This window comes from Copadichromis virginalis, linkage group LG23, assembly GCF_057382275.1.
Source record: "Copadichromis virginalis isolate Kocher_CV1m ecotype Utaka linkage group LG23, C_Virginalis_male_GT1.1, whole genome shotgun sequence".
Classification (NCBI taxonomy): Eukaryota; Metazoa; Chordata; class Actinopteri; order Cichliformes; family Cichlidae; genus Copadichromis; species Copadichromis virginalis.
The window spans coordinates 51,474,325-51,492,702 of record NC_140639.1 but is presented as its reverse complement, the minus strand read 5'-3'; the positions used below and the strand labels follow the sequence as shown (position 1 = coordinate 51,492,702).

Below are 18,378 nucleotides of genomic sequence, written 5' to 3'. Positions count from 1 at the left end.
GATACCAACTTATTTCATTAGTCAGAGGGTGGCTGGTCATTTCTGTTGTAGTTTTTTAGATTGGCCACTAGGGGGACATCCCGCGCTAAACAGGCACAGGGTTAGGCGAGTGAGACTGGTGGCTCCAGATAAAAAAGAGAAACTGGAGGCTGCTGTAGCTAGGCTAAACAAAATGCCAGCAGTGTGGACCGGAACAGCCGACTTTAGCTCAGGTTTTGGAAAAGCGATGAAAAATGTCAAGAGAAAATCCACGGGCAGTTAAAACAACAGAGGCTCTGACTCATTTTATCGCTCTGGATGACCAGCCAATGCCAGTCGTGGAAAACATAGGATTGCGCCGTCTTCTCAGCGTACTCGTACTCGAGCTGCGATATAAAATTCGCAACCGCCCACACATCAGGGAGATAATGGTGCCAAAACTTTCTGAAGAGGTAAAGACAGCAGTGTGTGCGCGATGTCAGTCCTCGGTTTAACGGCACAGTGGACTGTTGAGGAGTTTGTTCGTCAATGCCAAATACTTTCGTTATTTTGTTTGTTTGTTTGTTTACAATATGGACACTCTGCAATAATTTAAAAGTTTATTTTATTCTCAAACCTAAGTTGTATTTATTTTATTCCAAACAGGAGTGTTTATTTATTATTCTGAAAGCTCGAGACAGTGCCAATAGTTCAGTGATATTTTGTTAAATTACAATGTGGAGACTCTGCAATAATTTAACAGAAGTGCTTATTTTTCACTTGAAATTTTTTTGTGGTCATTTTTATTAATATTTTATTTTTTACCGGCAGAGAACAAAATAAAACCTGTCTTCCAATTCATTGCATTTGTGTGTGTGTGTGTGTGTGTGTGTGTGTGTGGTAGAAAGAAGTTTTTGTACTCTGTATCGGCAAGCACTCAGATCCAAGTATCGTATTTGTTTGAAAAAACTGGTATCGTTGCATCCCCAGTACACAGCATGAGAGAAAATACATTAAAAAATAAAACAACATTGACTACAACAGGAAACTCAGTATAATGGTATAAACAACAGTATAATACTTATAGGTTTTAGTTATTTGATCACACTGGTGGTCAGTTTTGACTGACTGGGCTTTCAGACAGAAGTTCAAAAGCAATGCTGACCTTCAGGCAGTGCTCTTGCTGAGACATGTTATAATATGCTGCAGGCCAGTATTCAGGAGAGTTCAGCTTGAAGTCCGTCTCTGACACCGAGCACAACAGCGCCTGGAGCTCTGTGATATACTCCTGATTACACAAGTGCACACACATGCACACACAGACACATAAAAAGGCAACACAAACATACAAAGCAGAGCCAAATCAGAAAAAGAGAACATATCAAAGAAAACAACATCTGCAACTGATCTGCAATTTTGTTTTCTCGTCATCTTTTTTGAATGTGTAAGAAATCTCAATAAATGACTCATTTTCCTAAACCCCCAAATTTTCAAACTACATTTTGTATCTGCATAGTTTATTTTTGTCTAATAATAAACTTGTTGTGTATATATATGCATTTGTGTCATGTAAGTGTAACACATATGATCAAAACACAGAAAAATGTGACCAAACAAAGGCTGGGAACTCTGCATGGCCAGTACTGAGTAAATGTCTCTTTGCAAACACAATAACCATTGAAGCCTTTTGAGCTCAGAGTATGTGACTCCGTGTTTGATTGAATAGGTTTCATTCGTTCTGCAAACTTTTAGTACTATGAAGCGATGGTGTCCCTGTTTGGAGGCCTAACCCAGCTGTATCCTAGTTTAGGTTAAAGGGTGAGGCAAAATCTTCAGCTTGTGCCTGATGTAGTTTATTGAGATACTGAGTTGTATTTATGTTTCTTCTTTCTGTCATAGAAGTCAAGTTACTGACATTTGCTTCGAGAATTTGGAAACGTTTGTTAAACTGCAGTTTTTTGAATTCTTTCCATAAAAGCTACGCAAACTACTACCTAAAAACACTTGTTTTCATTTTTAGAGTCCCAATCAGGTGCATAGAGTAACCCAAGCCTGTTAATTGTTAGGGGACGGCTGGAGGAGTCTGAGTGTTGAGAAAGCCTTAAAATGTGCATCTTTAATGACGACTGTGAACGAGCTGTAACACTAACAGGCTAATTGAGATCTGAGGATCTTTGGTCAGTGGGAGCTGAGGTCTCCTGGGGGGTCCTACTTTGAACTGTCCAAAGCAAAACTAATATGCTAATCTTGTTTTTTTATTTTAAGGATCTCAGTTTTTACCACTGATGCCCAAACATCTGCATGCTAACGTGCACCTGGTGCCATAGAACCACTTGTGTTCATCACGAAGGTCAAAGTGATTTTGATGTGAAGACCTGGTGGGCTGATCCTTCAAGCCTTTGCAAAAGAAAAACCCTTTCTCTGATATCATGCCAGGTGTGTGTGTGTGTGTGTTATGAGGTGAACTTGAGAGGTACAGTTTTGAATGCCTTTGCTTTGCTTACAGTCATCATGGTTTCCTACACTAGGAGCACGTCTCTGAAAAACGTGCTGTCACCTACCATCCTGTAAAGTTACCGCTCACTTTTTTTGACGTCTCGTATTTTAAGCCAACAACAAGCCCATAAAGTGCACACAATACTACGTTTCATGTTACATGCTTTTTCTTTCTATTGTTGGTTTGTTCTGTGCATATGGCTGTTTATAATTATGTGTCCCACAACACTGTAACCATCAAAACCTAGACTGTCATAATATCACTCAGCTGTGTTCCTAAACCTTCGTTAGGCAGCAGTTTTCCCTGGATGCTAAAGACTGACTATTGTTATTTTTTTCATAATTCTTAAGACTCATTTTACATTTATTTATTTCTTTTTAATCAACTTCACTGGCTGATCAGAACCTTCCTGCTTAGAACAGACGTGATTAAAAGTGGGAAAAGCGTGTGGTCATATTTATGAATTATGTCAACATTGGACATTATTTTAAGAGCAAAGGCTGCATAGTGATTAGACTCTAATTTACTGCCTCACATTAGTAGCAAAGGACCAAACACTGCCCACACATTTTCATTGTGAGCCTTTCCAACATTTTGTATTTGACTCTCGTGTGTGAGCACAGAGCACCTGTAGTTGACAGTGGACTTAAAGCCACTCAGGTTTGACCTCATATTAAACAATAACAGAATTGGTTTCATCTGCCAGCTAAAAGGTTCATGTTTGATCCCTGGGTGCTTCCAGTCTGCACGCCAAATATCCTTGGGCAAGACACTACCAACAGGGATGGCCAGATGTGCGGCCTTATTTCTTACCCCCTGACCTGTAACTCTGAACTCAAAATAAGACTTTATTTTGAGAGCACTTTAGTATTATGAAGACAGTGTCCAGAAGATGTCAGCTTCATAAGATCGCTGTGATCAGTAATATTTAAGGAAAATATTTGACCAGATGAGTGACATTAGCAGCTTATATGTTTACTGTCCAATGCTGTGAGAGAGCAAGGCAGAAAATGACAAACTGATACTACTGTGCTTAAGACTGGTCTGAAATCACATGTAGAAATAAACTAATGTATACCTGAAATCTGACAGTTCACATGCGTATCTGTCTATGTACATGGATTTCCTGTTAGTGGCTTACAAGATAAATACATCGTCTGTGATTTGCAGATCAGGGAACTGCCAGTAATGTGATTGGTTTGTGGAGCAGGAGGCATGCAGTGACACAGAGTAAGACAAAGCAACCAAGGAGATTTAAACTTGTGTACAGGTATAATGTGTGGATGAGAATGCAGCATAGAAAGACACAAAAAGCAACTTGTTTCCTTGAGTGGAGAAAATCAAATCCAGATTTTCAAAACATAAAAATGTATTGTACTATCAGTTTTGAAGGTATTAAAAATGTAAAGAGATAGAGAAGGTCTCAAATTTGGGGTATTTAGGTAGGGACTAATATTTTACTAAAAGATAACGTTGGTAACATTTTAAATGTTTCTTATCATCCATAAGTTTCATAGGCAAACACACAAAATGTAACCACTCTATGCTAACCACCTCGGTAGCACTATTAAAAAACAGCCTACATGAATTCTGAATCTAGTAGTAAATTATTAAGATAGCACTATTAGCATATCATAGTTGTTAGAGCTAATGAGTTTGTGGTACCAATATTAGTTTGTACTCGATCAGAACACTGTTCGTTGGCTGACTGTGGACTTAATAAGTTTACTGCTCCTAACCTTCGTTTGGATTGAAGCTTTCATGCTGTTACATAAAAATGAATTGTTACAACTTTTACTACTACCTTTGAGAGATTAAAGAGTTAGTATTGAAATATAATAATTAAAGTATTTTCTGTTAGTACTGTAGATACACAAGTTGTGCCTACTGAAACTCACACATTGTCTTTTGAAGGGTATGAACTTGCCCTCCACCTCAACCCAGCGTGTGTTGAGCTGGAGTTGGCGGGGCTCCACTAGATTGGTGGCTCCAGCCTCTGAAAGCTGATTGGCTAAGCCCTGCACCTCCTTAAGCTCCTCCTTCTTCTTGTCGAACTCTGAGCCAATTTCCTATTGAACAAAATCAATGGGGAAGGTCACTTGCTATTGGTTGGGGGCCAAGTGGGGCAAGCACAGAGAAGTATGTAGATGTATTGGAAACACATTCTCTCTCTCACACACACACACACACACACACACACACACACACACACACACACAGTTACACAAACATTTCAAATAATAAATAATGACACATTCCACTTTCTTTTTCCCATCAGCACATCATTTACCCATCAGAGACAATACATTGACAAAAGGGACAAAGTGTTGTGTTCGTCAGTGTCACATATAAACATACAAAGTTCAGGCTGCATATTTGTATAGTATTTAACTCCATTTCAAAAAGAAAGCAGTGCTATGATCATGAGGCACTGACTGCCTTGAGACTTTATTCATACAGAGAACAAGTAAAGTTATTGTGCTATGTGTGAACTAAGCAGCTTCTGGCTGAACAGAAACAAAGAGCTACACGAACAGACTGGAAGCAGAAGGATGGACAGAGACACAGACGGACAAGCAGTGAGGAATATCTGTCGCGGCAATGATGATGAGTCTGAGACGTGCGGGTGGTGTGTCCGCTTAGCGAAATGTCATAGTGATCATCTGAAAGTGAAACACATACAGAGAGTCAGAAAGGGCGGGGAAACTGGTGGGAGTCCAGGGTTTCCTTCTCACACCTTCTCCAAATCAGAACCAGATGTTAGTGCTGCACTGCTGTAGCACTTTGATCAAAATAAGAAATCATTGGACATCTTAATACTTAAAATTGCTCTAAACAAACAATATGATTCTTGTGTTCTTTTCAGATGCTGTAGTTTCAAAAACTGGAAGGAGTGCCTACAAACTGTAACAAAGTTACAAATGCTGCCTTCACAAGCGTATGAAATTGATTGAGATCCCATTTTTAACATGGGTTTAATTTGACGTTGGCTCACCCTTTGCAGCTATAAAACCCTCAACTCTTCTGGGTAGGCTTTCCCTTCCAAGTGCATTTGTGAAGTCAGACACTGATGGTGGACGAGTAGACCTGGCTCGCCGTCTCAGCTCCAATTCATCCCAAAGGTGTTGTATTGGGTTGAAGTCAGGACTCTGTGCTGGTCAGTCAAATTCTTCCACACCAAACTTGCTCATCCATGTCTTTGTGGGTCTTCATGCACTGAAGGATTAAGAGTTCCTTTCACTAGAACTAAGAGGCCGAGCCCAGCTCCTGAGAAATGGCCCCATACCAAACTTTACAATTGAGACAATGCAGTCTGACAAGAGCCATTTACTTGGCAACTGCCAAACCCAGACTCATCCAGTGGATTTCCAGACAGAGAAATATGATTCATCGCTCCAGAGAGCACATCTTCACTGCTCTAGAGTCTAGTAGCACCATGCTCTAGGCCACTACATCCAATGCTTTGCAATTGTGCTTGTCATGGTGATGTAGGGCCTGGATACAGCTGCCCAGCCATGAAGCTCTCTACCTACTGGTCCCGAGCTAATCTGAATCCCACATGAAGTCTGGAGGTCTATAGTGATGTGCACTATACACCTCAGCATAACCTTGCTCTGTCATTTGTACATCTGTGGCTATCTAAGAGATTGGAACACCTGAATTCAATGGTTTGTGTGAATAAGTGATTACTTTACACCACAGTGTATATAAATTATTCTGAAAAACTAATCAAGTGGCAAATATAAGTAAAGTACACGGTTTTAATATAATGTTGGCAATGTCTAAAGCTACTGAGTTGGTCAAGTGAGGTCAAGTATGTTTGCTGCAGCAAAGCTCAATAGTATACTGAATTACATAGGAGCATGTTTTATCATCATCGTGAAGTAATAAACAGGGATTTTAAGTTCAATGCTGCCTTAAAAGACAGTTAGTAATTATTTAATGACAATAAAATATTGCATACAACTCTGGTCCATTAATAAAAAACTAAATCCTTGATAAAATCTACAGGTGATCGTAATAAAAAGACTATTCCCTTAAAAAATGCTCAGGGAGTGTTTCCATGTCATTAAGCTGCAAATCTTTGATATTAAATCTTTATCCAAAAGTTGGAGAAGGGGAGAGGAAGGATAGAAACAAAGGAATATATACCGCAAAACACAGAATGGCAAAAGATCAAAGCAGACGATGTGGGAAAGAAAAGGCGTGAGATGAAGAGCTGCGGTGACAAACAAAGTCAGGCTGTGGGTCTTTGAGAAAAGCCAAATAGAAAATACAAAGAAGTGCTTTATGGAATGGAGCTGTGTGTGTGTTTCTGTGCACATCGTCACCTTGACCCTCTCTCCCTCAGGCGGGTCAGGCAGTAAGTCCACTCTGCGCTGAATGTCATCTAGCCAGGCAAGCAGGTCATGTGACTTCCTCCTGTATTGGTACCACTGGGGCGCAATGGCCAATGCCTTCCTGTTTCGAAGGACGCGCAGGTCCTACATGCATGTGCCCACACAAGCACACAGAGACATGCACACACATGAATATCACGAATATCTTTATGTGACACAGCTTTCATCCAACTGACCTGCTGTTACATGTATTCAAAATAAAACAGTGTTTATGTGCAGCTATAGCTGAGAAGAACATTAACATTCATGTCATCTTGCTTCTTTCCTCCCACAATTATTATCTCAAAAAAAGCTGGTCATGAAAGTACTGACTCAAAAAGTTTTCATTGTAGAAACTGTTTCTGTATTTGCATGTATGAGCACGTTAACATGTTTTTATTTATTTAATGTAATACATACATACTTCTATATTTATAGAAGCAAGTACAACAAGTTTAGTTTTGTATTTAGTGAAAATGAAAAAATCTTTACTTTGTTAAGTTTTATTTTATTTAATGTAATGGTTTGCTTTATTTTGGCTTATTGTTAACATAATATGCTAATATTAGCATAATATGCTAGCCAGCAAAGAGCAACTTTTTGCTGACTTGAACACAGATAACAGGCTTTGGCTTAATGTGTTAGCAGCAACTTTTAGCTATTTCATTGCAATGATATAACACATTGTGAATATACTCCCATGTTATTACTCTGTTTAATATTAGCTGTTGTGTGTGTTACCTTCACTGTGTTGTATTTCATGTTCAGCTTGTTATGCTTAAGTCTGATCTCCTCTCTCTTGTCCAGATCCGGGACTCTCTTCTGTAGACTCTCTCCTTTTAATAGTAACTCCTTAACTGCGCCCTCCTCACAGTCCTAAAAAGTACATGCTTGGTTTGTTAGTCGAAACAGAAAATGACTGGAAGTCACACTAGCTGTGACTGAACCTTGGTGTGAGGGTAACAGACCTTGTCCTCCAGGAAATCTTCTTCCTTCAGGTTTTCCCCTTGTTTGACTTCATCTTCCAGGAGCTCCAGCCAGACCTGCGCGTCACTGTGGTACTGCTCCAGCTCTTTGGCTGATGCTGCCGTCTGCCGCACACACACAGTCCCATGGCAACGATGTACAGGCGCACACATACACACAGAACGTACATTTATTTACACAGTCGCAGACCTATGTAGTAAGACTAAGAAGAAGAGTTAAGGAGCAACTACAATTTGAAATCTATTAAAGTAAATTCATGGATTTTAGGATTTAAGATATAGCATTTAACAATAAATATGAAACAGCCAAACAAACAGACTGTGTGTTACTGCTCTAAAAGTATATCTCCATAAAGGTACTTCCCTACCATTCCAGAGGTAATGCGCTGAGAGATGGTGTCAAATCTGTGGTTAAGCTGCTCCAGCTTGGGTCTGACCTGGGCCTGGCAGTTGTCCCCCCTGGTGGACATTAACTCTTGCCCCAGAGACCTTACCTCCTCCATCTTTCCTCTGGTGAGTTCCAGCTCTGCACGTAGCACCTGCAGGTCCCAAGACACATATGTAAGGTGCATAAACTGTCTTCACCAAAGGCATGAAAGAAACATTTGGCATAGGGAAAAAGCCTCAAAGTATATAAACAATAGAACCTTCAACACATCACTGGGTCCCTGGCTGTCTATCTCATTCATTTTTCTCTCTGCACCATTGATCCATCCATTCACTTCCTGTATTTGTCCATCCAACTTGTGCATCTGCTGCTGGTAGTCCTGAAAGAGATAAAGAAAGAGAAAAATCGGACTCTTCTTCTGCAAACAGTGACATCTACAAGAGCTATATTTAGCAAACCAGGTCTAATATTAGAACCGAAACAACAGGTAAATGAAAATCACAGAATGATTTCAGCTCTATTTCTGACCAGCAGCAGGTTGAGCCATTCTTCTGCTCTAGAAGTCACTGCAATCCAGTTGCAGTGCAGCAGGCTGACTTTGTCGTCCACCAGGCCTCCGTGGCCGCGCAGCACAGCCTTTAAGGCCTCGGCGAGGTCCACCACTGCCTGCAGCTGTGGCTGGTGTCTCTCCGTCTCCCCATGGATGCACTGAGAACAATTAGGAAACAAGGACAGAAGAACTTTTCTATGTAAGGTGACCTTGCATGTTTATAAAGGCACTTAAAATAAAAGATATTATCACTCTTTAATGTTTGTCTTCATGTCGATATATACACGTAGGTACCTGTGCCCACGCCACCTCATCCTTCAGGTCACTGGGCATTCCATCCACTGCAGAGCGCCTCGTCAACTCGGCATCAGTGGCGGCGAGCCATTCTGTGAGCCCGTTCAGCTCCTTACGCAGCTTCCTTGACAACTTCAGACTCTTCTCCAGCTCCAACTTACTCTCTGTCACCTACAAACACATATTCTTTGATTATGCTGGTGGAGTTACTCCAGTGTGTGTGTGCGTATGTGTGTGTGTCCTAACCTGAGCTCCCATCTGGTTATACAGCAGTTTCAGGGCGGTCACTCTGTCGTCCAGCTCTTTGGGCTGCTCAGTCTGCTGCCGCTGTACGATTTGTCTGCCTGTTTTTATAACCGTCTCCACCTCCCCTTTCACTTCACTCAGCGCTTTATACAGCTTCTGTTCAAGCCAAATAGATAGAAGCCACTTAAAATAGAATCTCTCCATCAGTTCGTATGTGAAACAAATACCCACCATGCACTGCTCCAGCTGTGACTGCACCACATCCTGCTCCACACTGCGGATGTCCAGCACCCCCATTTGACTTTTGACCCAGGCTAGCACGCGCTCACACTCGAGCAGCCGAGAATCAAAGTTGGCAGGCTTCTGGAAGAGTCGGAACTTAGTCCACACATCTGCCAGCATATTCTGGGAAATGACAAGACCCATAGTACACATAATGATAGGCAACGAGTCCTACAGGAGTACTGATTACAGCAAACACCATATCCTGTCTGTACATGTGTCCACTAACATGGCAAAAAGTGGTCATTGATACAGTTACCACGGCAATAACTTCCAAAGACACGTTTGAGTACTGGCAGGTATTTGATCACCTGTCAGTGGCGCAAATGTGCAACACACATGCATACTTGCAGTTGAGTAGTATCTTGCCCAAGGATATTTGGCATGCAGACTAGGGGAAGCCAGGAATCGAACCACCAACCGCTCAGTAGATGACCTACCACCTGAGCTACAGCCACCCCACATGGCACAGTATGCTCGCACTGATGTAAGTAATAATGCCCTTTGATTTTCAGCATTATCTTCTGCGTTTTATACTGTACTGTTGGTTGTACCACCCAACACCTCAAAACAGGTTCTGATGAGGAAATTTGATGTGCAGGAGATCTGAGCATTCGAGTAGAGTCCATTTACATGTTTTCTAGCTTTAGGATAAAAAAACGTGACCTGATGTTTTCAAGTGGTCGTCAGTAAGGGCTGTTTGCACCTATATTACCCATTTCAGCACACTGTCTGTGGTTATGTACCTGGGTAAAGTCCATCTGTCCCATGATCTTTGGGGAAGGCTCTTTGTCTTTGTTCTGGTTCTTCTTCCTCAAGTCCTCCAGGGTCGTTTCATGGCTGCTCAGCTCTGACTGGATTTTCTTGTGAAAACACAAACACACATGATACATAAGGAATTCATGTAATTTTATGTAATTTATTAAATTCAATTAAACACTAAAGTCAAAGTGAAATAACCCTAAAAATGCTTAAATGGACTGACAGTGTACAGCCTTCTGCTGACCACAAGGGGGCAGGAGATATCAAGAAGAGAGAAGATGGAGTCCAAACACGAGCCTACATCACCGCCACACTTACAGATTCTCTCGCACACACTTTGTCTCTGCCACCCTTCTCTTTAAAAACAAAGTCCACTCTGCTCCAATAATGTAATCATCCTTTTATCCTCTTGTGTGTGTGTGTCAGTGAGAGAGAGATTGAAAAAGAGATGGTGAAAGGGAGACAGAGAGAAATCAAGTCAAAGTGTGGGGAAGACAGCAGGAAAAAGAGGCAAGGACACAAAGACCGAGGCTGTTTGTGTGTCTGTTTGTTTCCTAACACCAGTGGTGAGCGGTGGTCTGGATTTGCCCTTAAACAGAGACTTTCAATCTGCTAAAGACGCCCAAACTGGTTTCAGAACTGGTTCTTTTTATTTTGGCCAGCTGATATTAGACCTCACACTTGGGTGCTGTAATATTTTACAAATGTTTATAAAGTCAGGATATCGTTTGGAATTCTGTCTTCCTCGGTTGGCGTGGGAAACAAATGCCTTTGTTCCTCTCATGTGACTATAAAGGTTATAGAGGGATTATTGTGCTATGGCTACCTGAGCTTCCTGTGGTATCTGCTGAGCGTCGATTTGATCAGCCAGGTATGCAGTAAGGTGGCGGTCTGTGTTAGCTAAGGATTCCTGGATCTGCTTCAGGGTCTCGTCATTCTCCCGAGCCCACTGGAGGTTCTGCTCCAGCTCTTTTTGCCTGAGTGCTGCCTGTGGAAACAAGAAAGTCAAAAGACATATTCTAACTCATGTAAATTAGAACAAGAACAATAACTAAAAGTCCGGCCCCTCTCCTGTAGAACCAGCGCCCAGTTTGCGTATCTTTAAATATGAAAACAGACTATTTTCTAGCTATTTACAGGCCATGAGAATTTTAGCACAGTAAAGCACTCGTAGAGGCTTCACTATTAGCACACAAACAGACACACACAGCTACATACACGAGACAGGAGTACATCTACACAAAGACACACAGCCCCCTGTGTGTACCCTCTTGAAGGATGGATTCTGGGATTTCTCTCGCATGTCCTCTCGGTGTTGTCGCTATATAACCGACGCTCTTCTGAAATTTGTTATCAGTGAGGTGTCTCAGTGTCTACTGCAGTGTTTCCATCTTCACTCTCTCGTTAACTGCAGACAGGAATAACTAGTAAACAATCCTATTACATCATATAAGAGCCTGTGTGACTGTGTGTGAGAGAGAAGGCTTAAATGTATGCGGTTACAGGTGAACATACTAATCCCATACAGAAGGATAATGGTTCCAAGTATAGTCCTGAGGCAGCCTAAGCCTTGTGCTAGCAGTGCATGTGTCTGAGGCCCTCACTCGGGTTTTTCTTCTTACTCATTATTCCTCTATCCCGAACATCGGTGACTGACTGCCTTATGTTAAAAACACCTTCCAATTGGTTTTCATCTGTTACCAAACAATGAAATGAAATCTCCAAGTATGCATCTGTGATCTGAAGAAATGAACAAGGAGACGTGGAATTATTTAATTATTGTTTTTTGCATGCATGGGGCAGATTTATCACTTTAAAGTGGAACATTAATATATTGAGATTATTATTCTGCTCTGTCAGCTAACTAGAGCTTGTGAAAGGAAGCTGACTGACTCTTGCACTTATCTTATTTTTCATCAGCTAAGTAGGGTGAAAAGGAAGAATAATGCTTTTTGAAGCCTCTGGGGTAAGAGTAATCACCAATGACAACAGAGCCACAATCTCAGAATCACTTTCTAAATCAAAATAAGCTGTTATAGCAGCACAGCATGTGACAAGTGAAGTAGATCATTGTTCTGCTGAATGAAACCAAAAAATTGTCTGAATCTAACAAACATTGTTGAAAATGTTACCTTTCTCCCAAACCCCTTTAAAGTCGACTTCTGTAGCATGCTCAGGCCTTCAGTTTACTGACGGTACTGTGTCAATAACAGAAGTCATACTTTCGTCTGTACTGTGGCCACTCATAGCAAGTCACCTTTTATCATCAGATGAGAATAAACCAAGATTAAACAGTGAGTATGGCTCGTCTCTATTTAGCTTATTTATCGTGCACCTCTCGTCATGGAAAGAAAGTTGAAACATGATGACAGAAAAAGAGTTCCTTTAGTTTTTGATAGAGTAAACAGAATATCAGATTTTCATTTGGGCATTTTTTTATAACATTTTATGTATTTATTTATTTTACTCAATTTGCATTTTGAACATGTGTTGTCATCCTGCTTAATATAATAATAATGCTAACTTATTATAAGTGAAAACTAAACCTCTACGCTTATATATAACCATATTTCACTTGCATAAGAAAATTGAATTTTAGTCAGTTTAAAGATGAATTGCTGAAATCTCCTTGAATCCCTTTCCTTTCTGTAACAAGACTTTTGCTCAAACAAAGCTTTGGATGATATATTCAGACTAATGTGGCATTTTGAGTACATGTCATTATGTTCAAATTTTAAAACAATAAGATTTCAAAGGTCATCTGAAATCCCTGGGAAGACCATGAAACTGACAAACAACCCTAGTTATCTGACAGTGTTGCTCATGAAACATCCAATTTTTGCCAGATGTAAGAAATAAAAATTGATTTCCTCAATGCCGTCTTTTCAGCTCAACAAAGGAAAAACATCCAGGTAATATTTTGCTCTCTGTGCACATTTTCTTCTCATCCATCATTCCAAGAAATACTCACTAAAACTCTGGTCCTGTCTCGCGGCTCCTCGTCGTCTTCATAGATAACAAATAAACAGGGCTCAGACCTACCCAGTCTCTCCCTACATGCATACATGCTGGTATAAATACCAAAACAAGGAGCAGGAGCTTCTGTTCCTCTCAAAAATACAAAAGGTCTGAAATAAAAAACACAAAACACGCACACACACTCTTGCAGTCTATGTAGGGTAGATAAACAAAAGAAGGCTTATCAGGCAGCAAGGAGAACATTAATCTGGTTCTATTGTAAGGGAGGCGCACAACTATGTCTAATCTGTCGCTGAGGATCACAGCAAGTGGCTGAGAATACAATCATGTCATCGGTGATGACTGGAAGGATGGCAAAGGGACAAATGGAGGACAAGAATTAGGCAGATAAAGATACAAAAGGGGAGCAATGATTAAAAAAAACAGTTAATGTGTGAAAATGACGAGAAACACAAGATGTCTCAGGAGAATTACAATGAAGAGAAGAATCATTAATCAAGCTCAAAGAGAAGATGTGCGTGACAACAAGAAATCCTACCAGTGGCTAAAAAATCGAACTGTATTTTTAGAAGTTCTAGAACTTTTCCTGCTGATAAGGACCTCCACTTTTAGTTACGTAGTAGATCAACAATTAAATTACATAAAAGTACCTTTTGTTCACCGTCTAATATAGAAAGTTCAACCAAAACTTTATGTTTTATAAATATGGGACAGTCTGCTTCCCACTTTTGTCTCCTCTCACCTGTGAGCCATGAGCAGTAATCAATGGATTGACTTTTAAGACCAGCTGAGAGCAGGAGCAGGTGGTGCCACTCTTCAGTAAACAATGGCAATCAGTCACCGTAGTCCGGGAGATCCGCTCCAGCGTCACCGCAAGACCCACCCAGACACTAATGCTTATGGCTCAGACCCCCATAATTGTGCGTGAGGCAGACGCCCAGAAATGATGCTGTTTCACTTCTGCCTGAACTTTTTCCGGTGAGTTGTGAAAGGGCATGACACATGACAGCATGTCCGATCTGAACCCTGACCCGGTCTGTTACAACTCAACACACTGCAGACCCTGGACTCATATAGCACTCGATTTTGTTACCAGCCTACCAACCTCCAAGAATACAACAGTCATCCTTTCCATCCTCTCCAGGTCAGCACACAACTGTCCACAGCCTCTGAGAACGCTAAGTTACTCATTGATCAAGTTTTCCAGCTTCATGGTATCTGACTGAGGTCCACAAGTCATCTGTGGCATGGAAGACTTTCTGCACTGCCCTGAGGTCCAAAAGCATGCCTCAGGCCATGAAACTGATTCTGTCATCAGTCCTTCAGCAGTGAGAGTTAAGTTACCGCCATCCCTGTGTATCCCCCCCATGTTTCATGTCTCCCAGACCAATGAATTATCAGGTTGTCCTAAAAGCTCCCTGTGCTGCAGCCAGAGTTCTGACAGTGACTAGAAAGTTCATGCTAAGTAGTTCAGTGACTAGTTTATTTGAGTTTCCCACTGTTACGTCCAGACAAAGTAATAAACTACACACATTCAGGTAAATGAGCACAAACTGCTCTCTGGCCTAAAACATATTAACAAATATGAAAAAGTAGACTGCTTATTAAAACAATAAAGTAACGGTTCTTTCAGGTTTTCCACTGTGTGCTTACATTATAGTTCACGTGCTGTATATCTTACCCTCGCCATAAGTTCATCCCATCGGGTGTTGAAAGCATCCAACTTTTGCTGAATCAGCTCATCCAGAACACCTCCATCCATCAGGGTCTGGGCAAGTTCTCTGATCTGGTTCCTGTTGTCTTCTGGGTGCTGCAAAAGAACCTCGATGCTCTGCATGTACAGACAGAAAGAAATAAGAGAAACTACCAGTCAGAAGATCAGCTGATCGATCCCCAGTTACTGCATATCGAAGGATCCTTGGAATGATTAGAGAAAGCGCGTAGGCATCGATAACAGTGCTGTAGGAATGTGTGTGATTGGGTGAAAGCCCTTGGAGTCAGTTTCAGTAGAAATCCACAACACAAGTAGCAATTCATTCACCGTTTTCCACGTTAGGCTGCACAGCACACAAGAGGAGGGCAAGATGTGAGACACAGGAGCAGCATACAGCAATATCAGTTACCATGTGAAGACTTCTCCAAGTGTGGATTAAATGTGTAGAGAATGGAGCAAAACTGCATTATTGATGTAACGTTGCAGAGCCACTCCTGGTGCTTTACCAGCTTTACACATGAATTACACTTACATCCAGCACCTTCTGTAGCTCATCAGATCCTCCCGGCAAGTTTTCTGTCTTGTCCAGTTTCTCCTCCAACTGGTCCAGAAAGGCATTCTCCTGCTCGATGTAGGACAGCAATTCACACCAACACGCCCACACCTCCTGCAACACAAAACAGACAAGTGCCCTGAACTCACAATTAGAGGTAAGAAAGACTCTGGAGAATGGCAGAAAAAGAGAGAGCAGCAAGAGAATGCTTCGGTCAAAGCTGAATTATTGCAAACTGCAAGACACAGATGTAATTATTTCTCAGGAGCATAATAGCAAAATCAAGCACTGATTAGTTTGTAATTTACCTTTTAATTAGGTAGCAATCCAGTCAAGCTGTCAAATTGCAGTTTAAATAATATATGAATATGTCTAGATTCATAATATATTTAGTAAAGACTTTGAAGGAATTAGATGAAATAAAAATAAGTGTAATTATTATTATTTATACAGGTTTTAATACCTACAGATAACCCCAATGTACCTCATTTTGATAAACACAGACACGTAGTACAAATACTCTGTTACTGTACTTAAGTAGAATTTTCACATATCTGTACTTTTTATTTTTCTGTCAACTTACTGTTACTGGCTACATTTTTGCACAAATATCTGTATGTTTCTGTAACTTCCTGTGCATTCAAACATCAAACTGATTTGAGCTTAAAGAAAGGAAACAATGGAACATTAAAGCGATAAAAGACACTTCTTTGGACTTTCTCATTGTTCTGCGTATCTAAAATGCTTTCTAAAACAAAAACTACCGATTGTACTCAATCACGATCAAACAAGGAATTAACAGGCCTGCCCTTTTCATTGTAGAAGCTTTAGCACTGCTTGCATGTATATATTTGAGCCTGTTTTTACAATTTTGACCGTGTGCAACATAAATTCAAACTTGTGCATCCAATTTTTTAAGTAATTAAAGATGCGTACAGTACAATCATTCCACCCTTGAAAAAGAACAATTCAAATAAATAATTAAAAGCTCCCAAATTACCATAACATTCATTCCCACGATGAGTGCGTGTAGACTACAATTGAACATAAGACTTCTTTTTAATGAGGCTTAGAATTTGATGGTAAAATGATAAAATGAAAAAAAAGGAACAGAAAAAAGTCTGAAAATTGGCTTGACTTGGTTCATTTCAGCTATAATATCTATTATACACTCTCTAAAATCATATCTACAGCAAAACACCCCTTTAGAGCTGTGCATGATGTATGCAAGCATCAGCCTTGAAGCCCCTTGTAAGGACATGACTATTTTACATAAAAGTGCATAACATTACATAAAATTTACATAAATGTTTTCTGTGCACACCAAGGTTGAAATTACTGCAGAGATAACAAATAAGAAAAGAAAGAATGCAATGTACCTCTAGAGTTTTACATTTCCCATCAAGGCGGCTGCACAGGCGCTGGTAGTTGGCTGTCAGTACATCCAACTCTGAGTGCAAAGCATCATGGGCTGTGGGCGGGGCTTTGGCAATGAAACTATTCACACTGGCAGTCAGGAGTTTGACCTTTTGCTCCTTAGAATGAACCTCTTCCTGGGCCGTCTGATGAACAAACAGACAAACAAACAGAGAGAAGCTGAGAGAAATGAAGCTTCACACTGCTAACAGAAAAACTGTGCAGTCTTTAATTTTACATCCAACAAAAAAGTACTGAATGAGGGAAAGTATACATTTAGAAAGTGAGGCTGTAGTAGTGAGACCTCCCTAATCCTTAACATAACATGAAATAAAATTGCATACAGTATTGTAGTAAGTTAAGTAACGGAACGAGCTTATTTACTGTCTGCTTGCGGTTTAAATGAAGAGAAATGGTGGCGTAGTGATATGTTCCAAAGTGGTTCCACATTGAGAATGACTTTTATTGTGACGTGTTGATCATCCAACAATAAAGTTTCCACAGTACTTAGTTTGCATATGGTCATTGTATGTGGTTACAAAAGGGGAGGTGCTCAATTAAAGTAGTCAGTACTAGTCACACATGTAGGAAACAATGAGGACTCACTTAGCGGCATTATCAAGGAAACTTTGTTACCTTATGTGGCTCGATTCATAACCCTTGCACACTTTGTATATGTTAGAGAATATGGATAAGTTTAAAACTTATAGGTTCTATGGTTGTTATTTGGAACACATCACCGTGTTCTCATTTCTCTTTATGAGAGAGAGAAGCCTAGTTCACAGAGCCAAGAGATTTTGAAAACTGTGTGACTGAAGGAAGTGAAATAATAGTTACTGCAAAGGAAAGCAGAGAGAAAGAAGGTGCACCATTGTTTTTTGTTGAGTAGTTTAAAAATGAAAAACTAAGAGAGCCTTGCACTACAACAGCCAAATGTTGTGTCCTCTTTAATGCAAACAGGGAGTTTTGCCTTGAAGATGAAATAAAGAACAGCCCAATAGAAGGAAGTTACAGACTGTGAGTGATCTGGTATGAGAAACTTACTGAACATCAGTCGACAAATAGGTTCATAAGTAAAATGAAGACTTGCTGACATGCCAGTTGGTTGGCAACTTAATCATGTTCTGTTAGACATCATGCGTCTCTGATGTTGTTTAAAATCCGCTTTTTATGATATACCCAAAAGCTGAAAACCACCAACTGAAAGCACAAACTGTGGCTGACACAGTTACTGTCACGGTAAAAAGAAAGTACACGTTCTATCAGCAGGTGTTGAAATGAAAGCTCAGATGAACAGCACAACACATTTCACTGTGTCAAATTATTTGACAAAAAGTTTCTGAAAAACTTACTAAACCTCATGATTTAGTAGCA

General features: G+C 40.4%; 1 protein-coding gene across 2 annotated transcripts in view; it reads right to left on the bottom strand.

Moving 5' to 3' along the window:
• dmd (dystrophin) overlaps positions 1–18,378 on the bottom strand; it is a 289,532-nt gene that overhangs the window by 97,395 nt on the left and 173,759 nt on the right. For both annotated transcript variants that reach the window (XM_085449001.1, XM_085449002.1), the window contains exons 31-46: positions 16,968–17,150; positions 15,568–15,702; positions 15,003–15,152; positions 11,169–11,330; positions 10,327–10,443; positions 9,530–9,703; positions 9,299–9,454; positions 9,053–9,223; positions 8,737–8,916; positions 8,468–8,587; positions 8,189–8,359; positions 7,803–7,925; positions 7,576–7,710; positions 6,787–6,939; positions 4,354–4,524; positions 1,124–1,246 (exon numbers count right to left, since the gene is read on the bottom strand). In XM_085449001.1, the coding sequence (XP_085305127.1) occupies positions 1,124–1,246; positions 4,354–4,524; positions 6,787–6,939; positions 7,576–7,710; positions 7,803–7,925; positions 8,189–8,359; positions 8,468–8,587; positions 8,737–8,916; positions 9,053–9,223; positions 9,299–9,454; positions 9,530–9,703; positions 10,327–10,443; positions 11,169–11,330; positions 15,003–15,152; positions 15,568–15,702; positions 16,968–17,150 (2,424 nt within the window). The remainder of the gene's footprint in view (positions 1–1,123; positions 1,247–4,353; positions 4,525–6,786; positions 6,940–7,575; positions 7,711–7,802; positions 7,926–8,188; positions 8,360–8,467; positions 8,588–8,736; positions 8,917–9,052; positions 9,224–9,298; positions 9,455–9,529; positions 9,704–10,326; positions 10,444–11,168; positions 11,331–15,002; positions 15,153–15,567; positions 15,703–16,967; positions 17,151–18,378) is intronic.